Genomic DNA, 20,134 nt, shown 5'->3' on the forward strand with positions numbered 1-20,134 from the left:
AAAAAAAAAAAAAATCTAACCCTTCTGGGGTGCCTGGGTGGCAGAGTTGGTTAAGCATCCCAGCTCTGGATTTTGGCCTAGGTCATGATCTCAGGGTGGTGATTTCAAGCCCCACGTTAGACTCTGTGCTCAACATGAAGTCTGCTTGAGATTCTCTTTCCATCTCCCTTTGCCCCTCCGGCTCATGCGCTCTCGCTCGCTCGCTCTCTCTCTCAAATAAATGTATCTTAAAAAAAAAAAAATCTAATCCTTTTGCCACCAGGTTAGGAGGTTCATTTTGAATAATTTACTTATTACTTATTTTAAATCAGTGGCCCATCTTTTCCTTTTTAAAAAGAGTTTATTTATTTATTAGAGAGATAGAGTATGAGCAGGGAGAGGGGCAGAGGGAAAGGGACAGAGGGAGGATTGGGATAAGCAGAGTCTTGTTTCAGCAGGGAACCAGACTGGATGGTGAGTTCATGACCTGAGCCAAAGTCAGATGCTTAACCAGCTAAGCCCCCAAGCATCCTCGCCCCTCTTTTCCTATTGTTAGTCTCTTTCCCCTTCTTTATAATGATTAAAAGAGGGTTGAGTTCTTAGTTTCTAGATTGTTGAGGAATTGCTGTTGTGAGAACACTGATTTTATATCTAAATGATCTTCTGCAACAACCCCTTAGAATACCTAACCCTACATTAAATGAAGCCTATCCTTTATAGTTACACATAAGCCAGCTGACCTTCTGGGATTATGAAACAGACCGAATAGAAGACTTCTCATTTTTCATTCCTTTTCTTCTTTTCCTTGTATTTTGTTCTCTTTCTAATTTATTCATTCAGAAGATAGTTACTCAAAGCCTCCTGTGTATTAGGCATGGTCCTAAATGCCGAGAATTCAACTATAGGCAAAAATCTTTGCTTTCAGGAGGCTTATATTCTTGTCGGGGGGAGAGAGACAAAAAAATAATTAAATTTTATAGTATATTGGGAAATTATGTGGTGGGGGGAGAGGTGATGTTTGATATTACAGTTTTCCTATTCTGGGAAGTCTAGGAAGGCACTGAGAAAGTGACATTGGTCAAAGATTTAAAGGCAATGAGAGAGTAAACCGTGAGACTGTATGGGAAAAGAATGTGCAAAGCAGAGGGAGTAGGCAGTTTAAAGGACCCTGGACAGGGGGTGTGACCCTGAGTATGCCAGGTGTGTTGTAGGTCTTACTTCAATTCAGTAAGGTGGGTAGAATGGCTGGAATGGAATGAATGGTGATTGGACAGAGGATCAAAGACTATGTGGGGCCAGATTGTTAAGAACTTTTAAGTGATTGTAAGGTAAGGTACCCATTGAAGGTAGTGCCTCTGTCCTCTTGACATCATGCTTTGAGCACTTTTTTACTTTCTAGTGCAGATTGTTCCAAGCTCTTGTACCTTCTTTCCTGGCCTAGAATCAGCCATTTCTCCAAGAATCCCTGGTTCTTCTTTGAAACCAAGATCTAGGTATTAGATACTGGGATATTTTCAGTGGAGATTAGGAAATAGTTGTATTTACACATATACATATACACACACATTCATTCCCCTTGTCTTTCTATATATATAACTATGAGGTTTACACCAAGACTTCCATTTATAGTCCCAACACAACAAGGTTTATTCTAATCTCCTCCCTTTCTACATTTGTAATTTCCTAAGTCTGTATGTATAATTTTGAAAGTAGCATTAATGAGGTCTACATTGTGAATTTGGATGTGGAGTATGAAAGAGAAAGAGTAGTTAAGGATGACTCAAGAATTTTGGCTGGAAAAAGCCACCAGGATAAATGCCATTTACTGAGATGGAGAAGACTATAGGAGGAGACAGTTTGGAGGAACAGATCAGAAGATCACATGTTGAGTCTGAGCTGTTTATTAGACATGCAAGAGGAGGTGTTGGGGAAGTAGTTGGATATTTGAGTTTACAGTTCAAAGTTAGAGGTCCAGAATGAAATGCAGATTACTTCAAGAAAACTGGCTCAACGTTTGGGGCCAAAATGCTTTTATTTCCTTACTGCCTATTGTTATGGAAGCAGCAAATATGTTTTGTAGAAAATTAGAATACAAGCAAGCAAAAGGAAAATAGAGATCAATACTATTTAAAGTTAATTCCATATCCTTTCTGATCTCTTTAGAAGATTTTTTTTTTTCCTGGGGCGCCTGGGTGGCTCAGTGGATTAAAGCCTCTGCTTTCAGCTCAGGTCATGATCTCAGGGTCCTGGGATCGAGCCCCACATCGGGCTCTCTGCCTGTCAGGGAGCCTGCTTCCTCCTCCTCTCTCTCTCTCTCTCTCTGCCTGCCTCTCTGCCTACTTGTGATCTCTGTCAAATAAATGGATAAAATCTTTGAAAAAAAAAAAAAGATTTTTTTTCCTAACATGAAATCACTCTGTAATTACTATTTTTTTAACTGATGGTTTTTATTTCCATTTTAGTAAATTTTCATTTAAAAAAATATGTTATTTATTTATTTGAGAGAGACAGAGATACCAAAAGAGAGCACAAGTGGGAAGGAGGAGGGAGAAACAGACTCCCCACTGAGCAGGGAGCCCAGTGCAGGAATCAATCATAGGACCCTGGAATCATGACCTGAGCTGAAGGCAGACGTGTAACCCACTGAGCCACCCAGGCGCCCAGTAAATTTTCATTTTATTTAATCCCAGACCATATTCAGATTTCTTTCATTGATCCAGAAGTGTCATTTACAGGTCGTTAGTCCAAACCTGTGTGCAGTGTAGGGACACAGATAAATTACATCAGATTACTTTGTTCCTTGGGTCTCTTAATCTCTCTGTTACATTTTATGCCACTGGTTTGTTGATGAGACTAGGCTCATTGACCTGCAGAATATCTCACCTTGTAGGTTGGTCTGGTTGCAGATGTTATTATTTCTTTTTATTATTTCTACCAGTAAAATTATCTGCAGCTTTTTCTAAATCATCTTTTTATATAAAAACTTTTCATGGTTTCTTGTTAGGCACAGAATAAAGGCTTAAACTTTCTTAGCTCAATATTTAATAACCATCAGAATTTGTCATCTTTTCCTATTCTCCCACTGTTCTTCCAGCCAAACCCTCCTAGTCAGACACAAGTAGAAACAGGTAGTAATTAAGAATGTCATACTTTTGGGGACGCCTGGGTGGCTCAGTGGGTTGAGCCTCTGCCTTGGGCTCAGGTTATGATCTCAGGGCCCTGGGATCACGTCCCACATTGGGCTCTCTGCTCAGCAGGGAGCCTGCTTCCTTCTCTCTCTCTCTGCCTGCCTCTCTGCCCACTTGTGATCTCTCTCTGTGTCAAATAAATAAATAAAATCTTTAAAAAAAAAAAAAGGGGGCGCCTGGGTGGCTCAGTGGGTTAAAGCCTCTGCCTTCGGGGACGCCTGGGTGGCTCAGTTGGTTAAGCAGCTACCTTCGGCTCAGGTCATGATCCCAGCGTCCTGGGATCGAGTCCCACATCAGGCTCCTTGCTCGGCAGGGAGCCTGCTTCTCCCTCTGCCTCTGCCTGCCTCTCTGTCTGCCTGTGCTCGCTCACTCTCTTTCCCTATGTCTCTGACAAAAAAAAAAAAAGCCTCTGCCTTCGGCTCAGGTCATGATCCCAGTGTCCTGGGATCGAGCCCCGCATCAGGCTCTCTACTCAGCAGGGAGCCTGCTTCCTTTCCTCCCTCTCTGCCTGCCTCTCTGCCTACTTGTGATCTCTGTTTGTCAAATAAATAAATAAAATCTTTAAAAAAAAAAAAAGGAATGTCAAACTTTTGAGCCAAACTATCTATACTTAAATTCTGGTTTCAGTACCTACTAGATGTGACAATTCACATCATTCCGTCTCTCAAATGGAGAGAACAGTACCAACCTTATAGGGATGCTGTAAGGATATCAGTTCATATTTGTATCCTCTTTAAAACAGTGTCTAGCACATAGAAAATGCTATAAGTATTATTAAATAAGTTTAAAAATCTAGCCTAAATTTTTCCCTTCTGCAAAACAAAAGACACTCATTGCACAATTCTTTTCTGCACCTTTACTCAGGACTTGTTCTTGCTAGAGTGCTCTTCCCCTTTCTTCCTGCCTATACAAAAATTTAACTTCTTCATCAGACATTTAATTAATACTGTTTGAGCAACTGCCAGTTACTCAATTAGTCATTGAGGTCATAGCATTAAACAAGACAGAATTCTAGCCTTTAGGGAACTTACACTCTAGTGGAAGGTGCAGACAAGTACACTACAGTGTGGTAAGTGTATGACACACGTATCTTCAGGATCTACTAAAGGCCTTGTCTTAAAGAGCCAGGGGAAGCTTTGTGGAAGATGTGATATGTAAGCTGAGAGTTGAAGGAAGAAAAAGAATTAGCCTGTTGAAATGGGTGTCCAGACAAGGGAAGGAGGGTGGGGCTTGACTTTGAGATAAAGTGTAGTTCGCTAAACAGCGGCTTTAAGGGAGAGTGGCTAAAGTTGAGGCTAAACAAGTAAGCAAAAACTAGGTTGCAGAGGGTTTGGAAAATCATGCAGGAGGGGTCTTCTCAAATCCCACTGCCTTTAGGCATTTTCACAGACTACCTCAGCCAATTTTTCTAATTTCTTCCTGACTTTCTGTAGTGATTTGACTGTAGGGTTTGCATTGGAAAGAAGTTGTGTTAAAATCATTGTGAGTGGTTTGTTTGGGGAAGAAGTAGTGATAAGGTGGGGGGCAAAATCTGACATGAGTTAAAGTAAGTATTTTGGACTTCTGTGGATGAGTAGAAAACACAGGGTATTCAGGATGGGGTATTTTATTTTTTTATTTTTATTTTTTTTTTTTTTAAGATTTTATTTATTTATTTGACAGAGAGAGATCACAAGTAGGCAGAGAGGCAGGCAGAGAGAGAGGAGGAAGCAGGCTCCCCGCTGAGCAGAGATCCCGATGCGGGACTCGATCCCAGGACCCTGAGACCACGACCTGAGCCGAAGGCAGCGGCTTAACCCACTGAGCCACCCAGGCGCCCAGGATGGGGTATTTTAGAAAAGGAAAATTCTGAGAGAGAAGGAGAGAGAATACACATGCAAGTTTTCTGCGAACTGTATTTCATTAAAAATAGAACTTTGAAAGGGAAGGGATGAGACTGAAAGAGAGAAGGTAAGATCCAGCTCATAAATGGAGACCAAGATGTTCAGGCATTTTCTAGTAAGTATTTGGAAATCATTGATGGATTTGATATGAGAAACAACTTGGATATTGTTTGCATAGTAGAAGTGAATTTAGCAATGTAGAAGGTAAATTTGAGGAGACTAAGTCTAGAGGTAAGATAACCAGTTAAGAGGGTACTGCAGTAGTAGAGGAGGACTATTATTAATACTGAAAAATCAAGCCACGGTGCCTCTGAGACTTGAACATGGATGTGTGCGTTGACTGATAAAGGGAAATCCAGGCTTGATACCTATAGACATGGGAGTCATTGATGCATAGGTGGTGGGAATTAAGGCTGTGAAAGTGGATGGTTATACTGATAGCATTTCATTTTCTGTGTGCTAAGCACTATCCAGAATGCTTTATATACCTTGTTTCATTACTTGTAACAACCCTGTGAGGTTGTCATTTTACGAAGAAAAAGGAAATGTTCTATAGAAGAGTTAAGTAGTGTATAAAACCCCAAAGCTAATAAGGGACAAGAGTCAGGAATGGAACAAACTATCTAACTTAATACCTGAAATCTTAGAACATGATGCCTTGGGTGAATGGAGGGAGTGCTCAGGAGAGAACGCTGGGAAATTCAACATTTAAAGGTCGCAGGTGGAGCTGCCTGTCTACACATGGTCACCCATGTATATATGGAGAAGGAATCAGAGAGGTAGGAAAACCAGGGAAGTGGTTATGACCGAAACCAAAGAGGAATTACCCTAACAGATTATTCTGTGTACCAAAAGCCGTAATGAAATAACATTTTAAAAATTTTCATCAGGTTTAATAAGTTGGAATTTATTGGTAATTCTTATTTGAGTGCAGTGGTGGCAACATAAATTAGATGGCATAATTTATATAAAGCTCTTTAGATTGCATATTTTAAGTACAGAAAAACAAAAGTAGCTCCTATAGGTACGGAATTAATGGGAGTTAAAGTGGAGACAGTGAGAATTCTTTCAGATATTTGAATCTGAAAGATCTTAACTCAGGTAAGTTGATTTGGTTGGGTTTAAATATGGATTTTTTTTTTTTTTTGAGAGAATAGAATTTACATCTAATGATTTCTGATGATAATAAAGAACATGTGGAAGGACTATAGCATTGTGATGTTGAGGGCCCAGCTGAAGGAGACTAGATTTATGATTTCAGTCTTCCTGGTGGTACGATTTTTCTTCATCAGAACCCAAGAGCAGAAATAAAAGTGCAGTAAAGGCATTCAGTTAGGTTGATCTAGATTTAGGATTTGTTGAATGCATATGATAGAAAATGAAGTTTTTTTTGTTTTGTTTTTGTTTTAAGATTTTATTTATTTATTTGACAGACTTAGTGAGAGCAGGAACAACAGCAGGGGGAGTGGGAGAGGGAGTAGCAGGCTTCCTGCTAAGCAGGGAGCCCGTTGCAGGGGTCCATCCCAAATCATGACTTGAGCTGGAGGCAGATGCTTAACGGCTGAGCCACCCAGGCCCCCCGAAAATGAAGTTTTAATAAAAGAGTGGTTTAGGGGCACCTGGGTAGCTCATGGGTTAAGTGTCTGACTCTTGATATTGGCTCAGGTCGCGATCTTGGGGTTGTGAGATAGAGATCTGAGTCGGGCTCTGTGTTGGGCATGGATCCTGCATAGGATTCTCTGAGCCTCTGCTTGTGGGCATGCGCACACATTCTCTCTCACTCTCGCTCTCTCTCTAAAAAAAAAAAAAAAGTTTAAATAATAGATCAAAGGCTGAAATTGAGAGAAAAATTGAGTACTAAAAGTGACTATAAAGTTAGGAAAAATGTAGAACTGAGATCTTGATAAAAGTGACAGATTTAAGGGGAATAGGAGGCTGTAGTCAGAAAAGGGGATTTTAAAATGTGCAGGTAGTTGTTAAGAGGTCACAGAATTTAAGATCAAAATTTTGAGACTAGAAAATGTGATGGATCATCCAAATGGACATTAAAATTGTCCAGGATATAATGCAACTTGGGGTGTTTTGCTTTTTAAAAAAAATTTTTTTAAAGATTTTTACTCATTTATTTGATGGAGAGAGACAGCAAGAGAGGGAACACCCACCAGTAGAGGGAGTGGGAGAGGGAGAAGCAGGCCTCCTGCTGAGCAGGGAGGCCAATCTGGGGCTTGATGCTAGGACTCTAGGATCATGACCTGAGCTGAAGGCAGATGCTTAACTACTGAGCCACCCAGGTGCCCCAAAACTTGGGATGGTTTTGCTTGAGTTCAGAAAGCAAATTGATTGGGCCTTGTCACGGGCCTTAGAAGAATTTGATGTGTATGTGTGTGTGTGATAAAATTACATATTTCCTAGGACCTAGTTCACAAAGTAGGAGCAAAGTGTTGCTTCCAGTTAGATGGCAGTATTCAGGTGTACCTGAGTAGTATCAGGACTAATTGATCAAAAGAGTGTAGCTATAATAATAATGCAGAGGAGGTTAAGCAGTTTGCCAAAGATCACATTTTAACTGGTTCTAAAGCCCAGGCTCTTTCCACTAACCTTGGTGTTTTTGCAACAAGTTGAGTTGTTTCAGCAGAGTTTATCTTTCCAAATGTTTGGGAGAACAGTTTTTATTTTAACTTCTCCAGAGTTAATGAGTTTTTTAGTGCCAAACATCTATAAAGTAAAGTGGAAATCTACTCAGGGAGCACCTTGAACAGAATATTAACCTGAGACAATCAATGCTTTTAGGCACTAGTTTCAATAAATTGATCCATTAGTTCACTTGTCTGTTTATTTGTTCTCCACCCACATAATAGTGGTTACACAGTTTGAGAACACTGTATTTGGAATAAGTTGAACAAAGTATAATTTGACTCATTTGGTTTTATTTGTTGTCTTTTTTTTGTCTCTAGCTGCCTATCCCCACCGTTTAAATCTCTTTTACCTCGCCAATGACGTCATACAGAACTGCAAAAGGAAAAACGCAATCATTTTCCGTGAATCATTTGCTGATGTCCTTCCTGAAGCAGCTGCTCTAGTGAAGTAAGTAAATTCTTACTGCATTTTGGGATTCAAGCTTAGAACATTAAGAATTTTAGTTTTCCTTTTGACCTGTCAGTAAGAACTGTTCAAAGTTGTACATGCTTGAAGATCCATGAATATTTTGCCCAAATTGTTCATGTCACTTTCCCACTAATACATACATTTTTCTTCTAAAACTTCTTTCTTCTTTCTTCTAAAACTGGGTGGCTCAGTGGGTTAAGCCTCTGCCTTCGGCTCAGGTCATGATCTCAGGGTCCTGGGATCGAGCCCCACATCGGGCTCTCTGCTCGGCAGGGAGCCTGCTTCCCCCTCTCTCTCTGCCTACTCATGATCGATCTCTCTCTCTCTCTCTCTCTCTGTGTCAAATAAATAAATAAAATCTTTAAAAAAAAAAAAAAAAGATTCTCTTGTGGGGCACCTGGGTGGCTCAGTGGGTTAAGCTGCTGCTTTCAGCTCAGGTCATGATCTCAGGGTCCTGGGATCGAGTCCCGCATCGGGCTCTCAGCTTAGCAGGGAGCCTGCTTCCCTCTCCCTCTCTCTCTGCCTGCCTCTCTGCCTGCTTGTGATCTCTGTCAAATAAATAAATAAAACCTTTAAAAAAAATAAAATAAAAAATAAAACTTCTTTCTTCTCTCTCTCTTTTAAGATTTTATTTTTGGGGGCGCCTGGGTGGCTTAATCGGTTGGCCGTCTGTCTTCAGCTCAGGTCATGATCCCAGGGTCCTGGGAATGAGCCCCATGTCAGGCCCCTTGCTCAGCTGGGCAGCCTGCATCTCCCTCTTCTTCTGCCTCCTGTTCTCCCTGCTTGTGGGCTCACTCTCTCTCTGTCAAATAAATAATTTCTTTTTTAAAAAATTATTTATTCTATTCTGTTCTCTTTTTGAAAGCTTGTTTGCTATTTACTCTCTGCCTCTTCTCTCCTGCCATATAGCTCCTCTATGGAGCTCTTTGGTTGGTACTTCTTTCCAATAGCTCCTTCTGTTTTCCCCCCCCCCCCCCCCACATTTCCTTTCTTCTTTCAGTGTTCTTAAAATCTTGACCCCTCTATGATATCTGTGTAATTAAAGAGAAATGGAAATTTTTGTTCTGAACTTCATATTGATTTATTCCATCCTTAATGAAATTGTAACCAGCATTTAGCAAAGTGTTGGAATACTTAATTCGATGTTATTTTTACTCTCTATTAATAGTGTCTTCCTTGTGTTTCATCCATATTTGCAAGTTGTTTATTTGGTGCAAGAGACATACATACACAATTAGAGGATATTATAACATGTAGAACAATCAAAATAGCTGAGTATTTCCTCAAATAATATTGTACATTATCCATCCATTTGTTAGCTGTTAACCCATTCAAAATTGAATGATCCTTTTTCTTTCCTTTGGATTGTTAACTTGAGGTGTTTATTTTGGTGCTAGGTAAATATACTAAAAGATTTATACACATGTCAGAAGAACATAAAATTGGGGTGCCCAGCTGGCTCAGTTGGTAGAGCATGGGACTCCTGATCTCTGGGCTGTGAGTTAAAGCCCTGCATTGGCTATAGAGATTACTTAAAAGTAAAATTTTTGAATAAAAAAGGGGGTGGGCACTGGGGTGGCTCAGTTGTTAGGCATCTGCCTTCGGCTCGGTCATGATCCCAGGGTCCTGGGATCGAGCCCTGCTTCAGGCTCTCTGATCAACAGGAGGCCTACTTCTCCTTCTTCCACTCCCCCTGCTTGTGTTCTCTCTCTCTCTCTCTCTCTCTCTCTCTCTCTTTCTCTCTCGCTGTGTCTCTCTCTGTCAGATAAATAAAATCTTTTTAAAAAGTACGTAAAATAATAACAATAACACCTAACATTTATTGAACACTTGTAATTGACCAGATATGATACAGAGTGCTTTGTGTGCTTTAAGTCATTGAATCCTGAGGGCAACTACTTTGTTGCTACTTTGTCCCCATTTAAGGAGAAAGAAACTGGTTAGAGAGATTCAGTAGCTTGCCTAAGTTCTCACAGCTGGCAGGGTTGTGGGGAGGGCAGGGAGGGACAGAATTCCCACCCAAGCTTGTCTAGACCCCAAAGCACATGTTCTTTCCCACTTAACCACAGTCTGTGTTGTTTCTTTACATATATAAACCCAGTATAATTTAGAGTAAGAAAAGCAATATGCTGGATGGTCTCCATTTAGAGTTTCTGCTGTAAATATCACTATAGTCTTTTTATAACTTAACCTACTGTTTCCTAGACTTAGGTTTTATGACCTAGTTCATGGGTTAATATAAAGTTGTCAGCTTTTATTTTACTAGGCAAAGGTATTTTTTAAAACAACTTCTTTGGGGGTGCCTGGGTGGCTCAGTGGGTTAAGGCCTCTGCCTTCGGCTCGGGTCGTGATCTCGGAGTCCTGGGATCGAGCCCCGCATTGGGCTCTCTGCTCGGCGGGGAGCCTGCTTCCTCCTCTCTCTCTGCCTGCCTCTCTGCCTACTTGTAATCTCTGTCTGTCAAATAAATAAATAAAATCTTAAAAAAAATAAAAATAAAACAACTTCTTTGTATTAATTTAACTAATTTCACAGAAAAAGGTGGAAGGACATAATCTCAGAATAAACTTCAGTCCTTTATTTATTTTTGGGGGGGGCAGAGGGAGAAGGACAAGCAGAGACTCCTTGCTGAGTGTGAAGTCAGACACTTAAACCAACTGAGCCATTAGGCACCCCAGTTTAGTCTTTCAAATTAAAATTTCAAGTGCTGAAAATGTTCTCTTTTTTTTTTAAAGATTTTATTTATTTTGGGGTGCTGGGTGGCTCAGTCATTAAGCGTCTGCCTTCAGCTTGGGTCATGATCGCAGGATCTTGTGATCAAGCCCCACATCATGCTCCTTGTTCAGTGGGGAGCTTGCTTCGCCCCTGCCTGCCGCTCCCCCTGCTTGTGCACAATCTCTCTCTCTCTCTCTCTCTGTCAAATAAATCTTTAAAAAAAAAAGATTTTATTTGTTTTGAGAGAGAGAGCACAAGCAGTGGGGAGGCAGAAGAAGGGGGACAAGCAACAAGCAGACTGCCTGCTGGGCAGGGAGCCCAATTCGACTAAAGGATCAATCCCAGGACCCCAGGATCATGACCTGAGTTGAAGGCAGAAACTCAGGAAACTGATGTGCTCCAGTTCTGAAAATGTTCTTTTTTTTTTTTTTTTTAAGATTTTATTTATTTGACACAGAGAGAGAGATCACAAGTAGGCAGAGAGGCAGGCAGACAGAGAGAGGGGAGGAAGCAGGCTCCCCGCGGAGCAGAGAGCCCGACGTGGGGCTCGATCCCAGGACCCTGGGATCATGACCTGAGCCGAAAGCAGAGGCTTTAACCCACTGAGCCACCCAGGCGCCCCCTGAAAATGTTCTTAATGAGGGTATCTTCAGAAACCTGTAGAAAACATAGGACTTAACAGTGAAATAATAAAAGCATTCCAAGACAAGGATGCCTTCTGACATCATTCATATTTGCCATTATTCTGGAGATCCCATTCATTTCTGAATAAGTAAAAAGAGTACATTTAGAAGAGATAGGATTGTTGTTACCTACATCAGGGATGGGCTACCTTTTTTTATAAAGGGCCAGATAGCAAGTATTTTAGGTTCTGTAGGCCCTAGAATCTCTGTTGTCACTACTCAATTCTGCTATTCTAGCATGAAAGCAGCTATAAAACAGCAGGTAAACAAATGCATATGGCTGTGTTCCAGTAAAACTTTATTTACAAAAATAGGTAGCTGGCCTGAGGGTCAGAGTTTGCTGACCCTCCAGCTCACATAAAGTCAACTAATAAGAGATTTCATACAAAGTCAGATTCAAGTTCAAGTACTAGCTATAACCAATTTAAAAATGTCATTAGGAGAAAAGATTCCTTTTGCAATAAAAAGTACTGCTCCCCAGAATAAAAGAGATCCCACTCGAGTAAATGTAGTAAGAAGTATGTTAAGGTTTTGGGGCGCCTGGGTGGATCAGTGGGTTAGAGCCTCTGCCTTCAGCTTGGGTCGTGATCCCAGGGTCCTGGGATCAAGCCCCGCATTGGACTCTCTGCTCAGTGGGGAGCTTCTTCCTCCCTTCCTGCTTCTTCCTCTCTCTCTCTGCCTGCCTCTCTGCCTACTTGTGGTCTCTTTCTCTGTCAAATAAATAAATAAAATCTTTAAAAAACAAACAAACAAACCAAAGAAGTACGTTAAGGTTTTTATAAAGAAAGCTTTTAGACTTCACTAAATGGTATTAAAGATATGGATAAATGAAAAGTTAGATTATTATGTACCATTTTGAGGAGAAAGATTTTGGTATTGTTAAAAATATGATTCCCACGAGGTGCCTGGGTGGCTCAGTGGGTTAAAGCCTCTGCCTTCGGCTCAGGTCATGATCTCAGGGTCCTGGGATCAAGTCCCACATCAGGCTCTCTGCTCAGCAGGGAGCCTGCTTCCTCCTCTCTCTCTGCCTGCCTCTCTGCCTCCTTGTGATCTCTGTCTGTCAAATAAATAAATAAAATCTAAAAAAAAAATACGATTCCCAATATGTAATCTATAAATTTATTGTAATCCCAGTCAAAATCTCAACGGGGTTTAATGTAGAAGGATAACATATGAAAGATAATTGTTTTAAAGAATAGTAAGGCTAGATTTCCCCTATCAGTTATTAATTAAACCCTGTTAACACTCTAATAGAAGCAGAAGTAGAAGACTATATCAGTGAACAATATATTCTTGGTTGTAAAGAAATTAATGATCCCTGATCATGATCCCTGGGATCATGACCTGAGCCGAAAGCAGAGGCTTTAACCCACTGAACCACCCAGGCGCCCCCTCTTTTAAATTTCTATTCATACATATACTTTAGATTCATTTCTACCCTTTTGTGAATTCTTACATCTTAATTTAAGGCTATTGTTTTAATCCCTTTAATTCAGGAGGGGCAAATGACTAGAAGTTCCAGGCCGGTCACATGTATGAGTGAGGTATCTTGAATGTGGAGAAGAACCCATCTAATAGGAGCAGCAGTTACCTAGCCCTAGCTAGCCTTTGGCCATTAAGCAGTAGAAGTCCAGTGTTAACACATGCTGCCAGACCTTCTAAGGACTTTCTTGCCATTTTTTTTTTTAAGATTTTTATTTATTTATTTGAGAGAGAGAGCACAAGCAGGGGGAGGGCCTGAGGGAGACAGAGAAGCAGTCTCCCCACCAGCCGGGAGTCTGACTCAGGGCTGGATGCCAGGACCCTGAGATCATGAGCCTAAGATAGATGCTTAACTGACTGAGCCATCCAGGTGCCCCAGGAGTTTTTCACTTTTTAAGTTAGATCAAAATTGGATTTTTATATGAAGTCTCCCAATTTTTAAACGTGTGACACCAAATCACATTTTTTTTAAAAGTTACTGCTAGCCAAACAAAACACATCTCTTGACTAAATTTGAGCTTTAGGCAACTTGTTAAAAACTTCTGCATTAGGGCATTCATTTTATTCCTTTAATCCCTTTAAGGAGTTACTTGGTTTCACCAGACTAAAAGTTGGTGTGGGGTGGGCTGCTGCCATATGTTAAGAGAGATGACCAAAGAGGGAAACTGGTGCTTTCAGATGGGTTAGGAAACTTTTTCTTTGCAAAAAATTATCTAATTATTACAGCTCCTTTTTATTTTATTTTTTTTAAGATATTTTATTTATTTATTTGTGAGAGAGAGCATAAGGGGGAGAAGGTCAGAGGGAGAAGCAGACTCCCCATGGAGCTAGGAGTCCGATGTGGGACTCGATCCCGGTACTCCAGGATCTTTACCTGAGCTGAAGTCAGTCGCTCAACCAACTGAATCACCCAGGTGCCCTACAGCTCCTTTTTAAATTAAATTTCAGTTTATTCTTCCTTCACTGGTTTGAAATTCTATAGAGTGAGAACTTGGAGATTTTATTTTGGACATACTAGTCATTATTTTAGTGAAAATTACACATGGGAGGGTGGGACATAAATGAAGGTAAACCAACCTGATGGTGTTAGTTTTGCCATTTGTGTCCTAGGGATACTAGCTAAGGGACAAAAATGCCATTCATCTGGATGCGTACATCATTGTGACAACAGAACAGTAGAAAATTCAGTTTGAAGCACAGGGAAAGTGTCTTTATGAATGTCAAAGTTGAGTTACCACTTGGAAGACTGTGGTCTATTCTGCCACCAGCAGTGGTGTGTACACACACACACACACACACATTATATATAGACTATAGAAAAATCCCGGGAAAAACTGAAGGTCTGCTTGTATTATGCCAGGATTGTATGAAAGTAGGTTATATCTTTGATGTGGATGGAGCTTACCAAAGTCCTATTGCTATCCCAGGCTTTCATAAAAGGCAGTCATTTTTGCTTTTAAAAATTTTCTTATTTAATTGAACTGAAAAGTGTATTTATACTAGTTGTTATCATTACAGCTTAATGTATTCTTTTGACTCTCAGGGTGTAGAGAAAATTGCATGTATGTCTGACCTTTGTTGGGGAAAGATGTCATGACAGATTTTGGGAAAACAGTGAGCTTGGTACTCTGAAATAAACCCACCATAAGAAGGGCTTCTGATGACTTCATGGCTAGTTGTTGGTTATTGAAGAAAGTCTTGAAAGCACTTGGGAGTTTGAATTGGGGCAGTTTTCTCTCTTTCTCTTTCTCTTTTTTAAGATCTGTTCATTTTGAGAGAGAGCATGCTTGTGAACACACACAAGGCAGGGACAGGGTAGAGGGGGAGAGAGAGAGAGAGAGAGAGAATCCCAAACACACTCCATGTTGAACTTGGAACCTGACTTGGGGCTTGATCTCATGACCCTGAGTTCATGACCTGACCCAAAGCCAAGGGTCTTGATGCTTAACTGACTGAACCACCCAGGTGCCCCAGTTTTCTAACTAAACTGACAGCCGCATTTCTTCTCTCTTTACATACATTCTCTTGGAGACTTATCTACTCATGGATTAAACTCTTACTCATATCCTAATAACTACTATAACTCTATCTAGATTTTTAGGGTTTGGTTTTGTTTTTAAAGATTTTATTTTATTTTTTTAAAGATTTTATTTATTTATTTGACAGACAGAGATCACAAGTAGGCAGAGAGGCAGGCAGAGAGAGAGAGGGAGAAGCAGGCTCCCTGCTGAGCAGAGAGCCTGATGCGGGGCCCCATCCCAGGACCCTGAGATCATGACCTGAGCCAAAGGCAGAGGCTTAACCCATTGAGCCACCCAGGCGCCCCTAAAGATTTTATTTTTAAGTAATCTCTACACTCAATGTGGGCTCGAACTTAGAACCCTGAGATCAGGAGTCACATGCTCTACCGACTGAGCCAGCCAGGCGCCCCCGCCTTTTTTTTTTTTTTTACCATGTCTTCAACTTATTTTTGTGAGTTACTGCCTCATTATTATATGATATTCAGCTCAACATCTAAAACTGTAATCTACTTTATATGTGTATAAAGCCCTGCTCCCACAGTTTGTGTGAAAATAGGTTGTAAATTGAAAATTTTTATACAAATGGTATTTGAAACTCATGGTAACCAACTTTTCAGATAAGCAAATTGAATTTTATTATTTCTTTTTATAAAATGAGAAAACTGAAGGCCAGAGCCGTTAAGAATTGCCCAAAGTAAAGTGTCAATTTAATAAAAGAGATGAGAATAGAACTGAGATTTTTCTGACTCTTAGTTTCCTGTTATTTCCATTTTACAATACAGTTTGCCTAAACTTAACTGAAGAGTTTTTCATCTTATAATGGCCCCTTAGTAATTTTAAATTCTTGTCCCATCTGTTCTGAGTCGCTTACCAGACTCTTTTGCTGTTTCTTCCTCCTTTTCTCTCTGTCTTTAAATTTCCCATTATCATCTCTATCTGATATGTTTATATTTTTATAATAGCCTTCTAACTGTGTTCTTATTGTCTGATATCAGCCAGGTGGTTGTTTTTTTTTTTTTTTTTTTTTTTTTTTTAATCTGTGTAAATCTGCCCATAATAGTACCTATTCCACAGGGTCTGGGAACTACTAAATGAGTAAATACTGTGATACAGGGTGAGTGCTTAGAATAGTGATAAACACCTAATAAATGTTAGCTGCTGCTGTGATGATGAGGTTGATAATGACAGTTACTCCTACAATTATATTAACAAATTAATATTATAAAATCACTGCTCTGACCATTATTTTAAAAATAGTTTTATATTACTATGTAATTAAACAAATTCCTTTTCCATGTTTGTTATTTTCTTTGACTCTCAAACCACTACTACATAATATAATTAGGGGCAAAGAGTATTATCCTCATTTTACAGATAAGGATACTGATTAATAAAGTAAATGATACAAAACTAAGATAGGAGATTGAACTTTTTTTTTATTAATTTTATTTTTTTAAAATATATAATGTATTTTTATCCCCAGGGGTATAGGTCTGTGAATCGCCAGGTTTACACATTTCACAGCACTCACCATAGCACATACCCTCCCCAATGTCCATAACCCCACCCCCCCCAAGCCCCCTCCCCCCATCAACCCAGGAGATTGAACTTTTTAAAAAATGAGAAAGAGGGGCGCCTGGGTGGCTCAGTGGGTTGAGCCACTGCCTTCGGCTCAGGTCATGATCTCAGGGTCCTGGGATCGAGTCCCGCATTGGGCTCTCTGCTCAGCAGGGAGCTTGCTTCCCTCTCTGTCTCTCTCTGCCTGCCTCTCTGCCTACTTGTGATCTCTCTCTGTCAAATAAATAAATAAAATCTTTTGTAAAAAAAAAATGAGAAAGAATGAGATCATGAGCCGTCATTGGGTTTTTTTTACTGTGAGGTCCCATTTTCCAAGCTCCTTGGGAAGGCACTTAAAACCCTCTACAGTCAGATGTCAACTTCCCATCCTTGTCACCAGTTCTCCCATGTTCCAGTAATGAGCCATTGCTCCAGCCAAACACTGATACAATGTGTCTTGATATGAGTGCTTATGAATTTTTCTTCCTGGAATATTTTTACTTTCTTGAAAATCAGTGCAACTTAGAAGTTAAGAATCTAAGTTTTGGAGTCAAGTTGCCAAGGTTCAAATCCTTGTTAACCACTTGTTAAACTAATTGTTTACTTTTTCTGTGCTTCAGTTTTCTCACCTATAAATGAGAATAATAGTACAGCTTGTATCTGAGGGTTGTTGTGAGGATTAAACAAGCTAATATATGGAAAGCACTTAAAAAGTATCTAGAACACAAAGGGCTCCAAAAATTAATGAGCTAAGTATCTATCTCAAGAAGTTCACGAAAGAAGAGCAAAATAAACCAAAGGAAGGAAGAAAAGATATAATAACAGAAACTCATGAAATTTAAAAAAAGCCAAACACAAAGTGGGGAACTTAGAATAGTCAAATTTGTAAAGAAAGCGGAATGTTAGTTGGCCTGGACTGGAGGGAGGGAAAATGGGAGGTTTAATAGCTATTGTTTAATAGCCATAGTTTCAGTTTTGCAAGATGAAAAGAGGCCTAGGGATGGATGGTGGCGATGGTTGCACAAGAATATGAATATACTTTTTTAAAAAAGATTTTATATATTTATTTGACAGAGAGCTCACACAAGCAGGGAGAGTGGGAGAGGGAGAAGCAGACTCCCTACTCAGCAGGATGCCTGATGCAGACTCATCCCAGGATGCTTAACTGACTGAGCCACCCAGGCGTCCTGACGATAAGAATATACTTAATCCTGCTGAACTTTTCACTTAAAAAAAATGGTTAAGATGTTAAATTTTATATGTTAATTTTTTACCACATTAAAAAGAAAATTGGGGAAAAAACATAACCACAAGACCGAAGAAACATATAATAGTAGAAGGGTTCCACAAAGGATACACTGTTTTGTTTTGTTTTGTTTTGTTTTGAGGAAATAATAAAATCGATAAACTTTAGGTGAGGTTGACCAAGAAAAAAGAAGGCATATATAGTATTAGAAATGTAAAAGGTAGATTTGATTATGGTGTTGTAGACCATAAAAGGATAATATGAACAGCTTTATTCCAATAAATTTGAAGTTATAGACAAAATGGTAAAGTTCCTCAAAAATACAAGAACTGAGGGGCGCCTGGGTGGCTCAGTGGGTTAAAGCCTCTGTCTTTGGCTCGGGTCGTGATCCCAGGGTCCTCTCTCTCTGCCTGCCTCTCCGCCTACTTGTGATCTGTCAAATACATAAATAAATAAAATTAAAAGAAATATACAAGAACTGAAATGGCATAAATTAAAAATTGAGGACCCTGTAATCCTAAAACCATTGACTAAATTCAGCCAGTCATCAGAAATCTTCCCATAAGAACAGCCCTCTGGGGACGCCTGGGTGGCTCAGTTGGTTAAGCAGCTGCCTTCGGCTCAGGTCATGATCCCAGCGTCCTGGGATCGAGTCCCGCATCCGGCTCCTTGCTTGGCGGGGAGCCTGCTTCTCCCTCTGCCTCTGCCTGCCATTCTGTCTGCCTGTGCTTGCTCTCTCTCCCTCTCTCTCTCTGACAAATAAATAAAAAAATCTTTAAAAAAAAAAAAAAAAAGAACAGCCCCCTGTTTTGCAGTGGGTTTGCCCCCATAATGCAAGTGTCATGAAAACCACTGCTAAGACCATGCCAGAATGATAAAGGAAAAGATTTATATCAACATTGTTTTCACTGGAAAACAAGTCCACTGCTACTGGCTGTTTGATCACAAATGTGATGGTATCAAAAAATTTGAGAAGGTGGCTGCTGAGATGGGAATAGGCTCCTTCAAGTATGCCTGGGTCTTGGATAGACTGAAAGCTGCATGTGAGCATCATATCACCATTGATAGCTCCCTGTGGAAATTCAAGATCAGCAAGTATTATGTGACCCTCATTATTGCCCCAGGACACAGACTTCATCAAAAACGTGATTATAGGCACATCTCAGCCTGACTGTACTATCCTGATTATCTCTACTGATATTTGGAGAATTTGAAGACAGCAACTCCAAGAATGGGCAGACTCATGAGCATGCCCTTTTGCCTTACACGTTGGGTATGAAACAATAAGATGGATTCTATCAAGCCACACCACAGCCAGAAGAGATACAAGGAGATCATTAGGGAAATGAGGACCTACATTAAGAGAATTGGCTTCTACTCTGACACAGTTGCATTTGTATCAGTTTCTGGTTGGAATAGTGACAACATGCTGGACCCAAGTACCAATACACCTTGGTTTAAGGGATAGAAAGTCACTCGGGAAGATGGCCATGCCAGTAGAACCATGCTGCTTGAAGCTGTGGATTGTCTTCTCTCAGCAACTTGTCCAGCTGACCAGCTCTTGAATCTGCCGCTCTACGATTACTACAGAATTGGTGGTATTGATACTGTCCCAGTTGGCCAATTAGATACTAGTATTCTCAAACCCCACATAGTGGTCACCTTTGCTCTGGTCATTGTTACAGCTGAAGTAAAGTCTTTTGAAGTTTACCATGAAGTTTTGAGTAAAGCTCTTCAAGGGAACAATATGGGCTTCAGTGTCAAAGATGTGCCTGTCAGAGATGTTTCCCATGGCTCAGGGGGTTTTCCTGAACTGTCTGGGCCAAATCAGGCCTGGCTATTATACATCAGCGCTGGATTGTCACACAGCTCACCCACCTGCTTGTAAGTTTGCTGAGCTGAAGGAGAAGATTGATCACCACCCTGGTAAGAAGGTGGAAGATGGCCCCAAACTCTTGAAATTATTCATACTATTTTTGGCAAGCCCAGGATGTTGAGCACTTCTATGACTATCCTCCTCTGAGTATTTTTGGTTGTTGTTTTGCTATTTGTGATATGAAATAGACCATTGCTGTGGGTGTCACCAGAGCAGTGGACATTCAGAAGGCTGTCGGAAGTGGCAAGATCACCAGTCTGCTCTGTCTAGAAAGTTTGGGGAGGCTAAATGAGTATTATCCCTAGTACCTGCCACCCTGTCCTTTTTTTTTTTTTAAGGCTTTATTTAGGGGCCCCTGGGTGGACCAGTTGGTTAAGTGTCTGCCTTCAGCTCAGGTCATT

General features: G+C 40.3%; 1 protein-coding gene across 4 annotated transcripts in view; it reads left to right on the forward strand.

The window, feature by feature from the left end:
• RPRD2 (regulation of nuclear pre-mRNA domain containing 2) overlaps window positions 1-20,134 on the forward strand; it is a 96,326-nt gene that overhangs the window by 33,618 nt on the left and 42,574 nt on the right. For all 4 annotated transcript variants that reach the window (XM_032843659.1, XM_032843658.1, XM_032843661.1 and 1 more), the window contains one exon: window positions 8,005-8,134. In XM_032843659.1, coding sequence (XP_032699550.1) covers window positions 8,005-8,134 — 130 coding nt within the window. The remainder of the gene's footprint in view (window positions 1-8,004; window positions 8,135-20,134) is intronic.

This window comes from Lontra canadensis, unplaced genomic scaffold (genome assembly GCF_010015895.1).
Source record: "Lontra canadensis isolate GAN:19392208 unplaced genomic scaffold, GSC_riverotter_1.0 scaffold142, whole genome shotgun sequence".
Lineage (NCBI taxonomy): Eukaryota > Metazoa > Chordata > Mammalia > Carnivora > Mustelidae > Lontra > Lontra canadensis.